Here is a 21,713-nt window from a genome sequence, read left to right as displayed (position 1 = left end):
TTTTAAAATGAAATAATGAAATGCAGTTATTTGCCAAAATGTGGTTTAGGAAAGAAATGAGTGGAGAAGGAACTGCAGTTGGAGTTAGTGCCCAGTGACGGGGTAGTGCTGATGACAAATATTTATAATTCCCTCCGCTCCTTAAATACAAGTGTTATCTTTAATGATATGCTTAGTAAGACCAAGGTGTATCTCTCCAAAGCTGGGAGAGACTAACAGGAAAAAGAATACTGTTTTACAAACCAGCTCCATTTCTGAGCCTCCTTCAGAAATAGTTATTTCACACTATTTCTAATTAAAATATGTAACTTTGCTATCTTTCATGCTATTACAAATGTTTCTTAGGCGCTGGTGTCAAGTCAACAAGACAAATATTCAGGTATTTTCAATTCTTAATAGATTATTTAATAATCCCAGAGTTTACAGTAAAAAATTGAGAACAGAAATCTAAGCCAAGTTCTCATATAGAAAAATCTACAAACAGGTTTACAAATATAGTCTTAAAAATCCCTCCAAAATAGTGGCAGTTTTCAATTCACTTACAAGTCAAGACCTTCATCAAGGTTGGGGTTTCTGCCCTGCTCACTTAAAGCTTTGCTTTGCGCTTGGCTATTTGCAATTTTCTACTTTACATATGCAACAGGAGCCTGTGCATCTTTAGCCCATCTAAAAAGAAAGAGAAGCAATCAGTTTCTCATTGTCTATTACTGAAAGTTAAAAAAACTTCTTGAAAAAGAGCATCTGTCATCCAGGAAATTTGATCTTCCTTAAGACATTAAGCATTTAGATCACTATTTTTTTCAGCCTCAAATTACAGGCATAGAAAACAGCAATCTCACATGTGAATAACAACAAATCCACCCCCAAACATCTCCAAATATTAATGAGCTTTTATTTATGTTTAGTGAGCTTTTATGTTAAGAAGAAAAACAGTAAAAAGCTGTAGCATAAAATGTCTATTAAATGCAACAGAAGAACAATTAAAATTAAGCTTATTTAAAACAGAAACATCTACATAGCCTGATGGTGAAAAAAGCTATTGGATGATTCTCCTCTGCATCCAGATGATGGCACTGAAATTCAGAGTTAACAGTGAAACTAATATCTGTGTGTCATGTCTTCAAAAGCTTTCCAGGTATATTCAGTGTAAATGAGAAATCACACATTACTGACCACTCTCTGGAACGTTCATAGGAATTTAAGGAATTAGCCATACAGCAACCCCTGCAAGAAAAGAATCCATTTTCCAACTTGTAACCAGTCAGTTCTACAATCCCATTCTCAGTCCTCAGTCTTCCAGCAGATAGTTTGGGTTGACAACCAGGTATGGATCATCATCAAAAGTCTCCTCTTCACTGGATCCTCTCAGTCCTGACTGGGACAGTTCAATCAGAATGTGGTCCTGTAACAGACAAAGATTTGTGTTAAAACAAGGGCAGAGAGGTTTGTTTCTACTCTTTGAAAGGCATTTTTATATTGGTAGGACCTCTTATTAATTACTTAACCCTTTCAATTGTGAACTCCCTCTAACAGATTCTTAACAACAGCATTCAGAGGAAATCTCTTCTATGTTGTATCCTTTCTGGGAACTTTCCAGCCTCGTGCTTTCCAGTCTAGTGGGTTTGTGTCTTTAAAAGTGTAAAGTAGTTTATTTTGTCATAGTTTTTCCTCCAAAACGCCCTCATACCCCTCTGACTCAAGGCTAACAATTGAATACAAATGTTAATTGTATTTCTGTATCCTAATGTATAACTAACATTATAGAAATACAGAAAAATATCACACTTCTATAGTGACATAGTATAGAACTTTTACTTATACCCATCTCTAATTTATTTCAGTGTTTTTTCTGCAATTACAGTAACACAAAGAAGGCATTTATACTGCATCAGTCAATATCATGGAAGAACAAAACCGATTTCTCCAAACAGGAATATATTCCATTAAAAATGAAACACTGCCCTATGTAAGTTAAAACCCTTTTTCACTATCCACACATCTCCATACATACATAATGTGTAAGTCGGTGAATGACCCTCTCTATGATCTTCTTTTTATTTATTAGTTCTTCTTCAGATTCAATTTCAGATTCAATTTCCTTCAGATACCAATTAATAAGTTCACTCCTCTTTAGTGCTGCATCGTCCTCTTCTGCAGAGAAAATAATTCGCATAAACTCAGCAGCAGTAAAATAGCACTTAAACCAAACAAGAAAAGGATTTATACATTAACATCTACAATGCTGAAGAGAGAAACATGCTTTTTAAAATATTTAGGAAACATCAGACTTTAGGGTTTTTTTTCTTAAAGCACCATATTTTTCACAGGAGGGTGTTGGGTCATGGTTTAATTGGAGATAATTAGATTGAGAATGGAAGCTTTCAGTTCTATGCACCCAAGTGGCTTCCAAATCCCATCAGCTTTCAGCTTCAAGAAAACCAGTGGCAAGGACTCACATACCTTCCTCTAAGGGCTAAAGAAAAATCACTGTCACACAAAGCCAGAGGAGTCATCCTTCTACATGTAGTCAGCATTTGAACAGACACTGTCATCCCCACACCCTTCCAAAAGCTTTGTAGCTTTAGTATCTGCTAAGAGACAACTGCTGCCTTTCATTGCAGGAGTAGCCTCATTGCAACTGAAATATTTTAGCTTCTGAAGAACTAATCCAGCCATTTGCTTAAGACAGGATGTGGTTGCTGGCATGCATTAAAGCTCCTGCTCCAGTTTTCACTGTTGCAGACTCTTGTAGCTTGGTCACACCATTGTGTGCTACAAATCCTCTTCTGGCTCTGCTCTGTTGACTTGCTCCCCAGCTTAACGGGTTTTGACAAATGATTTAGATAACAGAACTAGAAACTCCGAGAAGTCATACTTGCATCAGCAGATGTAGTATTGTCACATGAGCACAGGTCCACACCTGACCTCACAAGTTTGTTGTCTCACAGAAGTGAAAATCCCATGTACAACAGCAAGAGATGCAGTAACAATTGCTCCCTGAACTTGGGGTTTGCCTTCTTTTTAATAAACAAATTCTTACCTTCTTCTGCTTTCCTGAGGTGCAGCACCAGGAGATTAGAAATTCGTCGGTACTCAGAGAAGCCCAGCTTGAGAGAAGCTTTGGGTGCAGCATCCTTGTTCACATCCTCAGAATGGCCATTGATCCCATTCACAAGACCATTGACCCCAGCTGGAGCTTCTGCCTCACCTGTTTGGACACATGCCCAGGTTTAAAGCTGCAACATCTTTTAGCTATTTAATACTCTGAGCCACTGAAAAGCCTTGCATTGACCAACCAGGTGAGCTGGTGAAGGAGGCTGAAGAAGCAAGAGAGTTAAGAACAGGAGCCAAGATTTCTAGAGCTCATTAGATGAGACAGGCAAGAAACGGAAGAGAAGCACAAACTCCAACAAGGTAAGCTGTAAAGGCTGGAAGGACTTTCCCCTTTGAAAAAATACTCCGTAAATAATTTACCATTGACTCCATCTTGGTCCTCTTGATCCTCCATTTGCTGTTCATCATCTTGGTCTAAATTGATGTCAGGAGTCTCAACTCTAATGATGGACTTATTTAAAAGCCTGAAAGCTTCCTTCACATGTTTTGGGTGAACCTGAGGAAGATTTGAAAATACTTAGGCACAGTTAAATAGGCACAGGGGCTCTTCTAGTTTTCCATCAGCTCCAGAAACTCATCTCTAACCCTGATAAAGGGCTTTTCTACACATCTCACCTGATGAATCCTAAGCAGTAAAGACTGGGCAAGTTAAATTATATCCCACTACAAGCATTCCAAGGTCATGCAAGGTTATGGAGGGAAAAGCAGGCTGATTAATCTTTCAGGGTTTAGCAATCATGTGGAGTCGATAAAATTTTTACTAAGCCAAGAACATTTGGGAGAAAGATCAGTGGAGCAAGAAACATGAAAGAAATGGGTCTGAACAGAGACAATATGAAAGAAAGAGAGATGTAATTAATGATACTCTCCTCCAGAACTGAAAAGCAAAAACTGGAAAAATCATCTGTACCTGAGCCATAAGCTAAAAGCTATCTTGTTTCTTTATAAGCTAAATTTAATTTAAAAGAACCCAAAGGGTGTCCTTACACAACCAGTGAGCAAGGTTCCATCCCTGCACATGTCACATAGCCTCTAATCAACATTTCAAAAGGCTGCTGGGTTTTAAAGCAGGGACTAGACAGGCAGTAATCACACTACAGTCAACAGCCAGAACACAATGTGCTTTTCAGCAGTGGCTCATGTGAGTAGGAGCCCAGATCATACACACAGATACTCCTGGGGTGGTCCAGATACTTTGATGAACTTTGGCTTTTTAGACTGCAAATGGAAGAGAGCCAAGAGATTACAAACTATGAAAGATCAGGAAAGAGACTGCTGACAGCCCTGGCTAACAGTAGTAGGTGACTATCATGATTTGATAGGTAGGAGGCTGAGAGTGCTGACACAACTGTGATATAAAATTATGCAAGTTCCCAGTTTGGACCAGATGACCTCAGTTTTACAAGTCATCTCTTAAAAATAGTGTTTCTGGCATACAAATTCAGACTGAGTACGGCCATGACCCAAGCTCTCCTCCTCACCCACAAGACTATGTCCAATACCAGAGTCAAACAGCAAATGCAGAACTCCCACACATTTCCATAAACATTTACACAAACTTCCATCAAGACCCTGCTACCTCATCACAGCAGTGCATCCTGGCCATGGCCTCAGACAGGCGGATCATGCTCTCCAGCTGCCTCACTGTGATCCTCCAGGATGACTTGGTCACTCCAGAGCCATCGCGCTGCCGCAGCCGCTTGTACTGCTCCACTATGAAGTCCTCAGACTCCTTGGATATCTGTGTGGCAGCAAAAAGTAGTTTCAGTGGTCAGAGTACTAAAGTTTTCTCTTCTTGCATTAGATTGGCAGGTCCCAGCCTTTTCTGTACTGGTTACTGCTTTTATCTGAAATATTCTATGCTTATGTGGAATAACACGTACTCTACATAAGTATAATGACAATCACATTATGTTGAAATTATGTTGTAATAATGATCACACTTACCAAGGATAATGATACTACAATAAGTATATAGCTGCATTAATTATTTTACAGCAGATTTTTAAACAATTTCTATTTTTCTGTTCCACTGGCTTGTTTCCAGGCATAATCCATGTCTGTCCCTACTAGATTGCTCTGTTATAGACTTCTGAAAAATCCAACACACAGCCCATCCAAGCTGCTACTTGGATAGACCCCAACAAAATCTGTAGTAAGACCAGTTTCCCATGTTCTGTATTTTACCAAAAAGCAAAGAAATATTGAGGCACAATACCCTTTCAAAAAAAAGATACAAAAACTGATTAAGTAGTAAGTCTATAAAATACAAAAAACTGCAGCAGCCATGTCAAATAACTCATGCCCATGAGGTATGACAAAGCTATGAAATGGCCCCTCAGTTGTTCTAGACAAAGGTTAAGAACTGCCACTGATTACAACAGTCTCAGCTTCCGCGTTTCTGGAGTTTAAGAGTACCAGGCTCCAAAATACGCTCTGTTTCTAGGTAGTAACATGAGTTTATGGCTCCTTCCTTGAGAGAACACTACCCCAAGTGTTTTGACATTTGCTGGAGAAAAGCCTACGGCAGAGTGACTGTTCCTTTGGCTTGGACAGAACAACTGTTCCACAGTATACTTAAAATTACCTTTGGTTTAAACTGCCGTGCAAACAGCAGATACCTTCGGATATCATCCAAGGAATAGACGCGATCAACAGACTCCTCCACTCTGGAATGCAGATCCACGATGCGCCTGGCGATGGCGTAATCTATCACCTGGATATTGGGGCTCTGTCAGATCACTTGCACAGCATCAGCCAAAGAGCAAAACAACAGTTCTATTCTTCCTTCCCATTCCCCTTGCTCACTTGTGATCCTCATGGCAGAGCTAGTCTTTCCAGAAGCCCAACGTTCTGCCAGAAGGCCCAGGAGAATGCCCTGGGGGTTTTTAATACAAGGAAACACAGCAGAGCAGGGATAAAAGGCAGTTTTAGGATTTATGACCTCTTGGAACTCTCCTGGGTTACAAGTTAGCCACAGAACAGGCAGAAAGCAGCACTTTGTAGCGTGGGAACTGCTTTCTTCCTTTTCAGCCTGCTCTGTCTCTCTCACCAGCCCCTTCTCAATTAGAAAATCACTCTGAGCAGAACAGTGGCTGAACCAACAATAATCTCTGGATCTCATGCGTTCCCAAGGCAAATGCCACATAGACAGGTGGCAGCAGTCTCAGCCTTAGTGACCAGCCATTTGTAAAAATGACTAATGGTGTTAAGTTTGCAGGTCAAACCACTGCAGGATGAAAAGGCAGTGTCCTCGTATTCAACAGAGCATGTTCAAATTTGTACTGCCAGCTTTTAGCTGCACAGACAGTGCAAAAAAGCAGAAGCAAGACACTCTCATGAGATTTGCTTCACTTATAATTGCAGAGGGCCACCAAGATGGTCAGAGGGCAGGAGAACATGATGTATGAAAGGCTGGAAGAGCCAGGTCTGTTCAGCTTGAAAGGAAAGCAACTGCTTCAATGGCCAGCATAGATGTGACGGAGCCAAACAGTTCTCGGATAAGAGGCAACCCACGTGAACTGGACCATGAGAAATTCTGATTAGATATAGAAGTTATTATTATTTGAACATATTAGAGTTGTCAAGCATTGCAGGGGCCTGGAGAGACTGCAGAATGTTCGTCCTTGGAGAAATGCAAAACTCACCAGGCCAAGGCTTGGCAAACTGTTGCAAATCTGTCTGAGCATGAGGTTAGACTAGAGACCTCCAGGCATCTTTTCTGACACAAACTATTCTATAATTCCTTGAAGTTACCTCATTACATTCATCTACAAGGATGAAGAAGAGATCAAAGCGGGACATGATGGGAGCTGACAGGTTGATGTTCTGTTTCAGTGACTTGGATCTGTCATAGCGGCCACCAACTGGGTTTGCTGCAGCCAAAATGGAGGTCCTGGCATTCAGAGTAGCCTGACAAAGGGAAAAAATAAATTAAAAAAAATTGTAACTGCGACCACTTCCTAAACCAACTCATTGCAATCCAAATAGGTCAGCATAACATCTTTTAGATAGACTTCAATGGAGGTATTACAACAATTGCTCCTCAAAAGCACCCAAACTCCACTAACAAACCCTTTCTAACCAGGTCTCTGCTCCAAGACACAATCTGATGATCAATATTTTAACATTGTCCCATTCTTGCCAACAATACTGAAACAAGCCCTTAAAACTGCTTTCACAATATCCTGTTTTTAGCAGCACAAACACACACTTCTAAAAACACACACAATTCTGTAACCTTTTTTGGGGTTGCTTCAAGGTTAGGTTTTTCCCATTTTCTGTTTCCTGTCCACTACTATCTCTTTTTAACTCTCAGTAACATTTCTGGCCTTTTTTGGGTATGTGCCACAAAAACTTTGCAACAAGTGATTTCTGTCCTGCCACAGTGAGGCAGCTGCAGAGGTGACATGAAAATCTGCCAGGTGAAGCTACATCAGTACATGTAACAAACAGTCAGGTGATGCTACAGACTACACAGAGGTGTAGTGCAAGCTACCTTCACTCCAGCTTTAGTAATGGATATTGTCTGCTGTTCCATCGCCTCATGAATGGCTACTTGATCCCGCACATCCATCTTGTCAAATTCATCAATGCAACAAACCCCCTGCAGCAGAAGAATGAAAGCAAGTGACCCAGATTCAATTTGGAACAAATAAAGATCATTAAGACAATTTAGGACTCTCTGTCATTAATCCAACCCATTCTTGTGATGCAGGAAACTCTCCCCTTCCCAGACTCACGTTATCCGCCAGCATCAGTGCTCCAGCTTCAATGACAAATTCGTGGGACTCCTCATCTTTCACCACAGCCGCCGTCAGACCCGCGGCACTGGAGGCTTTGCCACTGGTGTACACAGCACGGGGACTGAACTCATCCACATGCCTGTGGAAAAGAGTAATAAAAACCCCAGTATTTTATCTATCTCTGATATTTTAAAATGAGCAATTAATTTGTATTTTTAATATCAATGTATTTTGAAAGTATTTGGAAATTCCTATGTTGAGTTTGCTTTAGCCCTGTTCAAATACTTCAACCACATCCACACAAGCTCTGGGAATTATTCTCAAATATTTTACTTCCTTTTCCTCTGTTTAATACAGCAAAAGGCAGAGTGCACATTTATAGCTCTAGTCACACTGGACAATATTTAAATACTGGGTTTTAATCTTACTTTAGAAACTGACTCTTGGCTGTACTTGGATCACCAACAACACAAACATTGATGTCCCCACGCAAAGAAGTGCCTTCTGAAGTGGTCTTGGGAACACCTCCAAAGAGCATCAGCAGGACCCCACGTTTTACTTCATCGTTACCTGCCCCAGAAAAGACATTAAACTAAACATCCAAAGAAAACACCACATTTTTCCTATTAAAAAAACTTCACCCTACTAGAATTTTTGAGCACTTGGGCACATCTGCTCAGAATTCACCTATTTGCTAAACATCCACCAAAACCTGTAGAGTTCAGTAGCAGAACACCCGACATCAAACCCAACCCTTTTGACTGGGCTTGCAGGCCTTAATGATTAAACACCACAAACAGTCAGGGAACAGATTCTCTTTTTTTAGCACAACCAGTGCTGAGGAGGAAAGTTTATAGTAGTTGGCACAGGGCTTTCAACCTTTCCCAAAATGACACTACAGAGACAGCAAAAGGAATTAATATTTACACAAGTGAAATTTTCCCTCTCTGAGGCCACAAATGGATTCTTACCATGGATAGTGGGGAAGAGGCTGGTGCACAGATTATGGTAAAGGTTCTTATCTTGGCTCATTTCAAAAACCTTTTCCCACTCTTTCACAGACATTTGGTTTTTAATGCTTTCTGCAGTCTGTTCTTCATCTCGGAGCTCTTTCCCACCAAACTGAACAAAGGAAATAAAACAGTAATAAAAGTAATAACAGGATCACTAATGAATGTGAGCACTGCAGACAGGTCACAAAAACTTGCTCTGTAAGCTGGATGGGAGGAACACATTCTAAAAAGCTGCCCTTAGGCTAAGTAAGCTCATCACCTTATACCTTTAAAAAACAATAGCCAATTTCCTAGCAGGCAAAACCAATGGTGTAACTTCAGTTAGTGAGAAAATCCCAAGTGAGTTGCTTGTACAGAGATTAAAAAGAGTAAAACCAATATGACTTCCTTTGACTAAAATTGTCTTTGTAAGCATTCTTACATTAACTGGATCCAAAGTCTTTTGCGGCTCTGAAATAGGGGCCAGAAATTTCTACTCCCAGAACATAACAGATACTCTTTTTATCGTATGTGATAGTGAAGCTGTTAGCAGAATGATAGACTACAGTGCCACACCATGCCAAAACCCAGACACAGTCAGTATTACTCATTGTGTTGCAGTAACATCCCACAATGTCACTTGATAAACTAGAGGGAACAAAAAGGATCCCTGTTTTGCCTGTGACAAAACACAGCAATGGGATTTTCTGGAAGGAAAGGAAATGCTGCAGAAATGAATGTAAGCTGAATGGAAATACAAGGGCCAGTCAGCTGTTTAGAACAAATTGTAACATTGGCGAATAATCACATCTGTGAAAAATGCTATGAGTGACAAAGACAAGAAAAGAATCTTGCTATGTAAATTCAATGAAAATACAAAGACAGTCAAACACACACAGGAAGGTTGCACACACGGACATTTAAAGCTTTACCCATTCCTGCTCCCTAACTGGAGGGAAAACCGCACAGAACAGAAATCACCAACACCTTTAAATCTTTCTCTCCAGACTCACCCGTGGATTTGTTGGTGCAACATAACAAGCCAGAAAGACAAGCTTATAGGAGAGCTCCCGGACTCCGAGGGCGCGCAGTCCCCGGATACCTTCGGTTTCATAGCCCTCTGTCCCTGTCAACCGGGAGCTGGTTTCTGCGCGCAACCCTGCCAGTGAAACAGGAGTCAGGACAGCAGCTCCCAGCACGAGTGGGAAGGACATCTCATCAAGGTCATGTGTAGCAACAAACCTGGTGTAGAGAGCTGGGACACATCAGGCACAACAATCAGTGAGCCGGTGAAGTCACATTTGTCGCCTGCCTGAGCAGATTCCACGGCCTCTGCGCGCAGGATCACCTCCACACTCCGCGGAATGCTGCCACGCGGCAGCTCACCCTGCGTCTCCTGAATGCGCACCTGGCAGGGAGAGAAGGTTCAACACTGAGCAAATGTCACCAGAGCTGAAACTACTTCAAAAGATGGGTTAAATAGCATCTGATTGCTGCCATCCATGTCAGTCCCTCTTACAGCATGACAAACAACCAAAAATCCCTTCCCTAATCAGCATCTAAGGAGTCTTGGTGCACCTTAAGAGGATGTACAAGGGCCACAATGACAATTCTGAAAAGCGAATTTCAGTTATTATGGCTCACATAAAATACAATTGTGGGATGTAAAGTGCTGAGGATGTGGGAGAATAAGTCAACCCGGAAGAGTAAAATGCCGCAGATACCAACAGACACCTCTTTTTGTTCTTGTACAAAACAACTACACATGATGTACTGGCAACATGAGACTAACTCTGGCTTGAATATGTGGGGCGTCAGTGGATTACTTAAGACAATGTCGCACAACAAAACTGGTTTGATACTATTAATAATTTCCCATTCTTAAACTTAAGTCTTCCAGAGACAGGAAGAAACCTTTTGCAGAAATTCTGCCTTTTCTTGAGGTCTTTTCTTGATGTTGACAGAACAAAAATTAACTGTCTTCAATGTGTAGCAGTACAAACAACACCTTCCAACCACCATAGGAACATCATTGATTGTCATCACCCCCCAACATCACCCCTGTACCTTTTGGAAATCAACAAATATTGATTTGTTTGTGTCCAGCAGGAATCTCCTTCTGTTGGCACAGACTGGGTTCCTGCAGATGTTTGGCTGGGTGTATTTGAATTGCTGTTCCACATCTTTGATCACTGTCTGGCAGTCGAGGCACAGGAAGGTTCCACTGACCAGCTCTGGATGGACAGGGTGGGTACGAACCACCTGCCCACTGATGCGCAGCAGGGAGCCAATTTTTGCTGAAGTCAGTTCTCGAATTCTGTTTAAAACAGAAATTCACAAGGATTAAATTACTGCATTAACAATTCTAGGCCCAGGGTACTAAGATACAATATATTTTCATTCTGTCTCTGACTAAGGAACTGCTGTAACAAACAAAAGAAACAAACGTTGCAATATATTCTCATTGTATGATTTTACGTAAACTTTTAGATTATTACTAAAGGTCAAACCAATGCAAAAGTTACATCAGTGGTACTTCAAAAGCAACACATACTAATTCTTTTGTTGTTTTTAAACTAGAGAAGTTACATTTGTTTGTGAAATATGATGAATCTAAGTATCTGAGTGTGATGCACAAATGAAAAACCATTTCAAAAAATATCCTGCACAAGATCAGGAAACTTTGTCACAACTCTACTGGCCAGCTGCACATTTCACACTACACAACCAAAACATTTTCAGCGTGCTTTGACATGTTTTTGCCCAGTAGTAAAACAGCACAAGTTTCTGGAACTAATAATCATCATACTTGTGTCTGGTAGGCAGGTCCTGGAATGCAACATAAAAGTCCTTGTTTGCAGGAACATTTCCATGGTCTCTGGCAAAAGTCTTTGTTGCTCGACAGAGGTATGGATAAACCCTGAAATATGGGAAAAAAGTTCAAATTTTACAGAAGCTATCAAAATGCCTTCTCTGCTTTAGATTACATCAAAGGCTTGTATCAGATTTCCAGGTTCTGGCTTTTAATGCTATGTCTCATAACCCAAAAAAGCCACTCTAAATATGCTAAAGGTAAGATCACTATACAATAATGTTATTTGCACTACTGTTTGATAATAGACTTTTTAAAGTCTCATTTTATAACACCTTTACACTTATATTAAGAAATGTATCTTCAAAATAAGTGACCAACTCAAGAAAGCATTTTCAGAGCATGAAATTTTAGAGTTTATTCTGTATTCTCATACTGACCACTTACTTCTTTATGACAATAAATGCAATTAGCTGGTTAACTCATAGTTTCCAGAGAGGAATCCACTGAGAAATGGTTTTAGCCAGTTAAAAAAGAATAATCCTACATGTGAGTGTTTTCAGGATGCAGAAAGAAGATATGCCTCTCATTTTTTACATAACAAGCAAGACATTATAAGCCTGAGACTCCAGCAGAGCTCAGCTTTACCTGGAAAAACCCCGCTCTACATTTTACCTGTAAAACTCCTCCTGAATAGTGGTAGAGAGTTGCTGATTGAACTGCTCCAAATCTGCAAAGCTGACGATCAGTGTGTTCCGCTCCGGCCGGATCAGTTCTTCAGCATCTCGCAAGTACTTGACCTCCCCATCGCTGTTCTGGAACCTAGAAGTGATTCAGGAAAACGTTTCACAGTCATCAGGCAGCAACTGAATACTTCTGAATTCAGGAGAAAAGGCAGAGAAAAAGATCACTCACATTCAGGCATCCCACAGCCCCTTGCAAAGCCCTTTTACAACAATATTTCTTCTTCCACCCCCTTGCTACATCTGCTCTATCCACACCCCAGCACAGACACACCAGGTTTACATTTCATACAGCAGGAGAGTTGTCCCAGTGCCAGACAAAATTTTATTTAAGGTTTAACAATGGCTCTGCACCAGCAAACAAGGTTTTGTTTCCTCCGGGTGATGCTAATGGTTTCCTTATTTGATGCGGATGGGCCCCATAGGAAGCAAAAAGCAGTGAGCCAGATGTATTAATGCGTAACACCCAAGCCGTGGAAAGGGTTTTCAACACAGCTGTGACACAACATTGTTAAAAGGAACCAAACGTACCTAAAAAAGCAATAATCATAGAATGGTTTGGTTAAGAAGGGATTTTAAGATCATCTCGTTTCAACCTCCTGCCATGGGCAGGGACACCTTCCACTAGGCCAGGTTGCCCAAAGCCTCATCCAACCCGGCCTTGGACACTTCTAGGGATGGGACATCCCAACTTCTCTGGGCAACGCTCCCGCGGAAACTCTCCAAGAAGGGTTTTACCTACCAAGAGAACACCGTGCTGCTTTCCTACAGGTTCCTCCCGGCAGAGCCTCAGACCACAGCAGAGCTTTTCTGACCGAACGCCAAGGGGAGAGGGCTCCAGGCCCTGACAGGATCTCACCAAATGGCGGCCCCTCCGTGAGGCGCTGACGGCCCGCCACCCGCTGCCGGCCCTGCCCGCCCGCCGCCAGGCTCGGCCCCCGGCACTCACTCCTCTAGGAAGTCCAGGAACAACTTCTGGCACTTCTCGGCCACTTCATCGCGGATCTGCTGGTGCTGCGACGCTGCGCCCGCGCCCCCCGCCGCCGCCACTGCCAAATCCATCCCGGCCGCTGCCGCTGTCCCGGGCCGGCCCCGCAGCGGTTCGCGCCACGCCGCGCACCACGTGGGCCGCGCGCCCACAGCGCCGGCCCAATCGGCGGCAGCCGTGCCGCAGAGCCCCGCCCCCGGCGGCCGTTTTCGCGCCAAAGGCGAGGGGCGGGCGGGACTGAGGGCGGCTACCAGCGCCCCGCCCTGAACTGCGCTCTCAGCGACAGCGAACGGGACCGGCTGGTGGGCAGCTCAGCGAGCTGCTCAGTGCTGCTGAGGGCTTAGAGCTGTGCCAGAGCAGCACCACGTCTCCCATTGAGAAACAGAGGCATAGAATGCTAAGGGGTTGTAAGGGACCCTAAAGATCATCTAGTCTCAACCCACCTGCCATGTGAGGGACACCCCCCACTAGACCATGTTGCTCAGGGACTTACACCCAACCTGGTCTTGAACCCTGTCAGGGATGGGAAATCCAAAATCTCCCTGAGCAACCTGTTCCAGTGTCTCACCACACTCACAATAAAGAATATCTTCCTCATATCTCATTTAAATCTCCCCTTTTTCAGCTTGTCTCCATTCCCCTTGTCCTGTCACTACAGCTCTTGACAAGGAGTCCATCTCCACCTTCTCTGTAGCCCCTTCAGATACTGAAAGGTTGCTATGAGTTGCATAGGTTGCTCACACAACCTTTTCTTCTCCAGGCTGAACAGCCTCAACTTTCTCAGCCTGTCTTTGCAGGTGAGGTGCACTACTCCTTTCATTAACTTCATGGCCCTCCTCTAGACTTGCTCCAACACTTACATGCCCTTCTTATATTGGCGACACCAACACAATAGGCGTGGAGGTGTCAGCTGTGGGCATCTTCAGCGAAGTAGCTGCAGTGAAGATTCCACAAGGCACTGCTTTCCCCAGGAAGAAATCAGCTATGGTAGCTGGAGTTAAAACTACTCTGGTGTGGCCAGGGCACTGCTGAGGAATTCCCGAGGGACGCAATCCCCACACTGTGTGCAGGAGGCACTTAAGCAGCTGCTCGCTGAGGAGACCCACGCCATGCAGCATCTCTGGCTTCTGAAGAACTGGCCCAGGTGGTAAGGGTGTAAATTAAGCTAGGAGAGGATTAGGCCACAGTCTGGACACTTGGCTCCTCACTGGCACCGCTGTAGGATGGTTGAAGACAACATTTGCCAAGCGGTGCCATGGCTGACAGCCATTCCCGAATGGCAGCTGCTGGCACACAGCACCTGCCAGCAGGAACCACTTCAACATCTATGAAAAATTGCTTAGAATTGCTCTGCCACCTGAAAAGTCATTCATCTCTGCCTAAACTGGGAATTTTGCTGTAATTAAAGCAGCTAAGGGCTCTTTTTCAGTTTTGAAACCCTTTCAGAAGTACCAGTACCAGCAGCCTCCTGAAGAAGTGTTAGTTCATGTTATGGTGTGCTTGCCATACCGTGAACAGAGACTTAACTGCAAAATGGTAAAGAAAATAAGAGACTTGTAGAACTAACTTGGTAATTTTTAAAACGCTTCTGGTGAGGAAATTGCGTATTTTCTGAGACCACACTAGCAAAAATGTGCACAAGTTGGTTGTGAGGCTTGTTTTAAAAGAAATAATCCATCCTAGGTAATTTCTCTCTCTCTCAAAAAAAAAAATCTACTATTACCCAAAGAAGAAACAGTAAATAAAATCTATTTAGCGAAGTTTCTGGAACCCCAGTATGAACCAGTCCAAGGCAGCCATATGGTGTTCCACAACAGATATTGTCAAGGCATTCTCCTCCATCCCTTTATTTTGCATGGAGTGGTGTCCAATATGCCTGGAATTGACAGGCACTGGGTGAGAGCACAAAGCTTTCCTGCTTTTCCTTTCCTTCTCCCCTGGCCCACTGGGCAGGGAGCAAACATCTGTGTGGTGCTGCCCAGGGTTACCCAGCAGGTGTGGGCAGCCATGGGGAGCCAGGCATGCACTTGGCTGCCAAAGGAACAGCCCGAGTCCTCTTTCCCACTGGGCAGATTCAGACAGCTCAGCAAACACAGATGGGTTTTCACAGGAAAATGGTGCAGTTAAACTTCAGAAGCAAACTGAAGCTTTGTTTTGAGCAGACTCCCTGGCCATTCCTAACCAATATGCTTTAACGTTCCTTAAAACCAGTTTAGAAAATTGCACTACTGTATTTACCATCTGTATATTATGAAAGAAAACAAAACCAAAACCATTTTACCTGGTGGAGAGGCAGCAGCAATGGACTCGTTGTAAGCTGCTAAACTTCCTGCAAGTTACTGGAAATAAAGAACAGTACAGGTTTTACTTTTCCAGAACTATTACACCAGAGTTGCTACCTATCAAAACACCATAAAGGTCTGGAATTATTATTTGCAGGGTTTCAAACTACGTTCTAACACTGTGCAGCTCCCGCTAAAGTATCCTGTTAAGATGACATTCAGGACAAATGCATTTTGCATTTTGATTTATGATCATAATTATTTTCTGTTAGCTAAGAAAGGCTGCATGAAAGGATTCAGCATACAAAAGAATCGGGGCCTCCATCCGAATTCTTGTTCTTGTGCAGTTACTGTGAATAAATCAAGCTACAGGCTAAGTTTAAATAAATCCTAACAGAATTGGTGTAAGCACAGTTGTTAAGGCATGTATGCACAAAACTTGCTGCCAAATCAAGAGCAAGAAACAGCACCCAGGATATTTTTTTGTGGACAGGAAATTTAAGTCAGTAATTTTGCTCCTGGTTAGAAGAATGCACATCCAAAGTGGAATATATTACCAGTTCTGTATGAACAAAAGTAACTAAATAAAATTCATTCCAGTTGGCTTAGCTAAATAAACAACAGTTTTGAAACTTGGATCCATCAGTACTAAGTCTGTGACAATGAGCTGTGTTTATAATCCACTTAGCTTTGCAAAGTACAACTGGGTACAATGTAAGATTTTCAAGTTAATAATTTGGGGAGGATTCCACAGTAAATTAATTACAACAGACTCATAAACAAAGCTCCAAAGTGTTATTCCTTGAATTGTGTGACTTCTAAACAAAGTTTAACTTCTACATTTCCAGTACTTTACCTGACCTTTAGTATGATTGTTTTCTAACGGAGAACTCTTGTCATAAGACATTAAAATTAAGTCTTGTTCAATGGCAGCTGCAAAGATGATTTGCCCTTTTGTGAAACTCTATACAATTTATACACAGCCTCACTGACCTTTCTGTAGCAGAACCAATATGTGACTTCTCTGACATTTAAAAATCAAGGTAGCAACAATAACACAGAATCATCCAAAACCGTACCTCCTACTGAAAGCTTGATCATGTAAAATGTTAAACAAAAATTAAGTCAGGAATTACAAATATGTATGAGTATTAGAGTAACTATTGCAGTACCCAAGTCAGGAATTTAATCCTTTGGTCTTTGGCAGCAACACTTACAAAATGTTTTAAATTTGAAAACCAACTCTCAGATGCAGTCCACAAAAGGAAGTTTCAGATACACTGGTGCCTCTGCAAATATAAGGAACATCCTCTGGGTTGAGAGGAAGAGGACGATGAGAAGTAGCTTTGTGCACTGCTGCAAATTGAGGAGTTCAAGTAAGTGAATAATCTAAGAAAAAGTATGTCTACAAAGAATTTCAGAAGTACTCTGCCTTACAGAAACATTCAGTTTCTCTACGTGCACAAATATGGGCTGTTCACAGCATTTATAGATTAAAAAAACCTCTGAAATAGGGTGGCTTACATAATTTGGGTTTTGTTTCCTTGGTGCATGAAATCCTTGTTTTGTTTGTTAGCCCAGAGGGTGGGTCAGGCAGGAAAACACATGACCTGCTCTCAAACTCACTATCCATTTATTTTCTGAGAATATTGTATTTCCCTTATGTATTCCATGAGCATGTGCAAACTTGCAACCATTCTCAAATAGTAACATAAAATAAAGACCATGCCTATGGATTTTATACAGCTTTCAAAAAAAAAAAAAAAAGGGGGGAGGAGATAGAAAGAAAATAAATTTAAACTTTAGACAGTTATTACATCTGTAAAAAAAAACAAACCAAAAAAGCCTTATTGATTCATTATTATCTTGTGAGGAAACAAAGCAAAAAACCAGACAGATTTGTATCTAATTTACTTTGTGAGCTTTATTTCAACCTGTTTTAACAACTTCTTATGAAGACTTCTTGTTAAGAATGTTCTCACCTGCTTCCCTACCTGACACTCACGTAAATGATCAACTGCCTGGTCTCTCCAGATTTTTAAATTGCAAGCATCCAGTCACTTTATCTTGGAGCCAGTACTTCAGAATATTCAATCTTGCTGATGTAAGTTAAAAATGCAAAATGGTTATTGCATAATTTATTAAAATGTTTAGAAAAATGATACGATTTAATGTGACACTAAAATGCTAATTCAAAGTATTCCATTTTCATTAAAAATGTGCAGTTGCCAATACAAAGAGTCTTGATCCATTAAAATAGTTTACTTTAAATAAACAACTAAGGATAAAAAAAATTACTGTGGCACTTAATAAAGGAGAATTTTGTTTTTAATTGCATATCATAATGCTCAAATCAATCAATACACGTTCATCAGCAGCAGGGGCTATGCCTGCAGCCAGATCCTATTTGCCTGGCAGAGCATTCCCAACTCTCAGAGCAGCTTCTGTCAGGGCGTCAGGCGTTTGGGATCCCTCGGGAACATGGAGGTCTGACGGACGTTGTGTAGCCCCAGGTACAGCATGGTTACTCTCTCCAGCCCTACAACAGAGGAAAACAGCCCAGCAACACAGTCAGTCTTTGTTCAAAACCCTTAAGGAGCTGCAGGTGCTTCCCAGCTGAAGCCAGCCTCACACAGCAGTGTGAGCACAGCGTGAGCTGTTCCCATCATGGAACTTCCTAATCCATGGGGCTATAAGCACCCCAGCCATGATGGCGTGGAACCAGATGCACACTTGTTCTTCCATACACCTCCTACGTTAAGGTTTCCACCAGGAACAGCTTGAACCCAGGGTTAATTCTTGTGGTATCTCCTGTTTGGCTGGTACCTTGCCACGAGGACCATCTACTCTGAAGAAAAGATGTAGCTTCAGCTTCCTTGGTGTCACTTCTAACTGGCCTAAATTATATTGGATTACCTGCAAATGTTGCATGCTCCCAAAGAGAAGAAGCAATCACTTATTTCTCCTCCCTACAAAACAGCTTTGTCAAATACACAGAGACCAGTGGCTGCTGGTATGATGGTGACTTTGATAAATCCATACATAATACACTTTTCTTACTTCCTTAAATTTTCCTCATTGGTCAGATTTGAAAGTGATGTGCCTGGCTAGTGAGGTGGCACCCTTGCTTGTGATCACCTCCTTTTTAAACTTGCCAGACTGTGCCATTAATATTTTGCCTATTTATTTTATGATGATCCTTACATTTGAGCTTCTCTCCTTAAATTCTCCAGGATAAACAGCCCCACTAATTTACCTAACAAGGTCACTATTCTGAATTTTATACTGAGCTCTCCTTGAGACTGAGCAGTATAAGTTAGGCTAAACAGAAACCAGACACTTACCTATTCCACCACCTGCGTGAGGAGGTGCACCAAACCGAAAGGAGTCAATATAAGCCTTTATTTTCTCCAAATCTAGAAAGGAAAAATATTGGTTTCTCACCTGCTTAATAAATCCCAAGCCAAACAGACAAGTGACTGCAGGACTACAAACACAACAAAAAATTTACAAACTAACAGTGAGGTTTTACTCACTGAACATATAAATTGTCCAGGGCTATCTAGAAATTATGACTGTAACAGTTCTGTTATATAATATTGTTAATAACTATTCAGCAAGGTGTTGCTGGAAGACTCACTAGCTTCTTAATACCCCACTCTATATGGTTAAACAGAATTAGATGGATTAAGAATGAGACAGTACTGTGATTTTACCACTCATATAACAAATTCTGCCCCAAATTCTTCCTCTAAAGGACACAAATCCAACCATGACTTATGTTCTTTTAAACTGTCTTGTTACCAATGCCATGATGCTTTGCTCTTTCTGTCAGCAGCTGGGGGTCGTGAATTCTCTGAGCTCCAGACAAGATCTCCTCCCCTCTCATGAACATATCATACGAGTTAGAGGTTTTCTGGAAACACAAAAAGGAGTTTAATTCCTACCTACAGTTACTGCATATGTTGCAAATATTCACCTCTCAATAACTTCACTTACGATATCCAAAGCTCTAAAAATGACTATTTTCTGCTAAAGTGTCTGCTTAAAGTGTCTGCTGCCCTGGAAGAATGTTTTTGCCACTTTTCAGTGATGGCAGCAGTGTTTGACCATGGAGATCTCTTCATAAAGCTCTCGCAGCTTTTGCTCATTTCTTTCTGGTATGTTTTCACCAGTAAAGAGTAACTGAAAACATCTGACAAATCTTGTAACCCTGACCTGATCTTGTTATCAGAATTTTAATTGTAACAGCAGATCATAGGGGGGCTGGAACTAGATGATCTTTAAGGTCCCTTCCAACCTAAACCATTCAATAATTCTATGGTCATATAAATATACTTTATCTGCATTGTCAAGTTATCCCTACATGGAATAATAAAAAAAAAAAAAAGGAAAAGAAAAGGAAAAAAACCCCATTGACAACAAGAAGGCATTTTACTTACAGGGTTGGCTGGATCTGGCATTGTATAAAAAGGCCTCACAGCAAGAGGATATTTGTCAAGAATATAGAAGTCTGTGTCGTACTGGAAGAAGGTAATTTAGAACAATTAGTACAAGAGAAAACTACACAAAGAACAAATTACAAGAGAAAGACAGAACCAGTGAATCTTTGAAATAAAATTTTTAAAAATTCCCCAATAACTTCCCACAATATTGTCTAAGTTATCAATAAAAGTGGTGCATTCTTTCTCAGTTTTTCAATACTACTTCTAGTGTAAACTTACAAATGTTGAGCAGTAAAATGTGTTGCTCTAACAGGTACTTTCATTTTCCTCCCAAAGGTCTCATCTTCTCATAGATTTTGTTAGAATTTGGTTTGCCTTTTTATTTTTTTTAATTCTCCTAAGAACTGGCTTTGGAACACACTACCCTGTTTGGTGTCCTCAGTATAACATATGATAGAAATAAATATAAAAGATTGAAAATGGTTTGAAACAGCTTATTAATGACAAAGACAAAACTGACAGTAGATGAAATACAGAGCACCAAAATGGGAATGCAGTCAGACAATTAAAAAACGGTAATCACCAACTCTTCACAACTTCTGCGTGTTCTGAGATACTGTCTACATGTAGGTATTTACATCAATCCCATAACTCTACAACATTAGGTTTCAGATTCAGTGACAAATTTATTTATTCTAAAATAATTGTTACCTTTTCCTTTACCAGGCGTCCCAGGAGTTTTTCATTAGGTGTGCTGAAAAAGATTATCAACATTAAAATGAAGTAATTTAAATTTGTACTGCTTATATACTTCATAAAGCCCAAAAGATTACAAGCTACAGAGCTGCTGCACCCTGACCCTTAAAAATCTAGTACTTGTTTCTGACTTTTCTGGGTTGTGCACACAGAAATTGCAGAAATAAAGTATATTTATTTGTTTCTAAATATTTTGTATTGGTCCTAGAAATCCCTTAAATTAACCAGTACCTAAGGTCCTAGAAATCCCTTAAATTAACTGGTACCTAAAAATATTCTTGCTCTTAATATAACTTCTTCCTAGTCACCATACTGTGATTACTGAAGAACTGTGTACTCTATTTCCTATTGCCATACATCTTGTGTATGACACAGTAAGTGAGAAACACCATGAACAGTTGTTGAGCAAACAATTTTCCTCCATCAAACTCTTATGATTGAAACTTTATTTGACGCACAGATCATTTAATTTAAAATCACACACTACCCTAATGGTGCTGGATATATTATGGGGTAGAACACAAATGTTTTAATTCATTAAATGTCTTTAGTAAAGTTTATATATAAACTGCTAATTAAACCATCTCTCAGTAAATTAATGGGAATTTATCAAGATTGTTTCATCATTTTCCTGAGAGGTGGAAGGAAGAAATGGAAAGGTGTTACCTAAAAGAAAGACCTTAAGGCAGCAGAATTTTTTTGTTTAATCCTATTCAAAGACATGTGACAATTCATGTGAAGGACTGCAATTGCTGGACAAACAAACACTTCTTTTCCTTAGAAGGTTCAAGTTGCTGTCACTTTATGTTGTCGGTTATTTTCTTTCAGATTTCAGA

General features: G+C 41.0%; 2 protein-coding genes across 2 annotated transcripts in view; both read right to left on the bottom strand.

Annotated features, from left to right (window-relative positions):
- Positions 1-278: 278 nt before the first annotated feature.
- On the bottom strand, positions 279-13,514 carry MCM6 (minichromosome maintenance complex component 6). The gene is made up of 17 exons (XM_039555459.1): positions 13,356-13,514; positions 12,339-12,485; positions 11,661-11,771; positions 10,919-11,168; positions 10,094-10,259; positions 9,865-10,010; positions 8,831-8,981; positions 8,288-8,429; positions 7,857-7,998; positions 7,613-7,720; positions 6,871-7,026; positions 5,702-5,830; positions 4,694-4,855; positions 3,475-3,610; positions 3,041-3,208; positions 2,012-2,151; positions 279-1,402 (listed from the first exon to the last, which is right to left on the bottom strand). Exons 1-17 carry the CDS (start codon positions 13,466-13,468, stop codon positions 1,289-1,291), a joined length of 2,481 nt encoding a protein of 826 aa, XP_039411393.1. The 5' UTR covers positions 13,469-13,514; the 3' UTR covers positions 279-1,288.
- Positions 13,515-17,574: 4,060 nt separating this feature from the next.
- DARS1 (aspartyl-tRNA synthetase 1) overlaps positions 17,575-21,713 on the bottom strand; it is a 37,833-nt gene continuing 33,694 nt past the window's right edge. Inside the window, exons 12-16 of the mRNA XM_039555021.1 lie at positions 20,833-20,875; positions 20,119-20,199; positions 19,481-19,592; positions 19,021-19,092; positions 17,575-18,215 (exon numbers count right to left, since the gene is read on the bottom strand). Of these exons, the coding sequence (XP_039410955.1) occupies positions 18,124-18,215; positions 19,021-19,092; positions 19,481-19,592; positions 20,119-20,199; positions 20,833-20,875 (400 nt within the window). The 3' untranslated portion in view covers positions 17,575-18,123. The remainder of the gene's footprint in view (positions 18,216-19,020; positions 19,093-19,480; positions 19,593-20,118; positions 20,200-20,832; positions 20,876-21,713) is intronic.

This window comes from Corvus cornix, chromosome 7 (genome assembly GCF_000738735.6).
Source record: "Corvus cornix cornix isolate S_Up_H32 chromosome 7, ASM73873v5, whole genome shotgun sequence".
In the NCBI taxonomy this organism is placed as follows: Eukaryota; Metazoa; Chordata; class Aves; order Passeriformes; family Corvidae; genus Corvus; species Corvus cornix.
This window is presented reverse-complemented; position numbering and strand designations above follow the sequence as displayed.

What these genes read in the sequence shown, in the direction of transcription:
- MCM6 (XM_039555459.1), bottom strand. Translation starts at nt 13,468, where the DNA reads ATGGATTTGGCAGTGGCGGCGGCGGGGGGCGCGGGCGCAGCGTCGCAG. An exon ending in TTGCACCAACAAATCCACGG is followed by an intron (nt 8,982 to 9,864) that starts GTGAGTCTGGAG and finishes TCCTTTGTTCAG; the next exon opens with TTTGGTGGGAAAGAGCTCCG. An exon ending in GGATGCACTGCTGTGATGAG is followed by an intron (nt 3,611 to 4,693) that starts GTAGCAGGGTCT and finishes AATCTTCCTCAG; the next exon opens with GTTCACCCAAAACATGTGAA.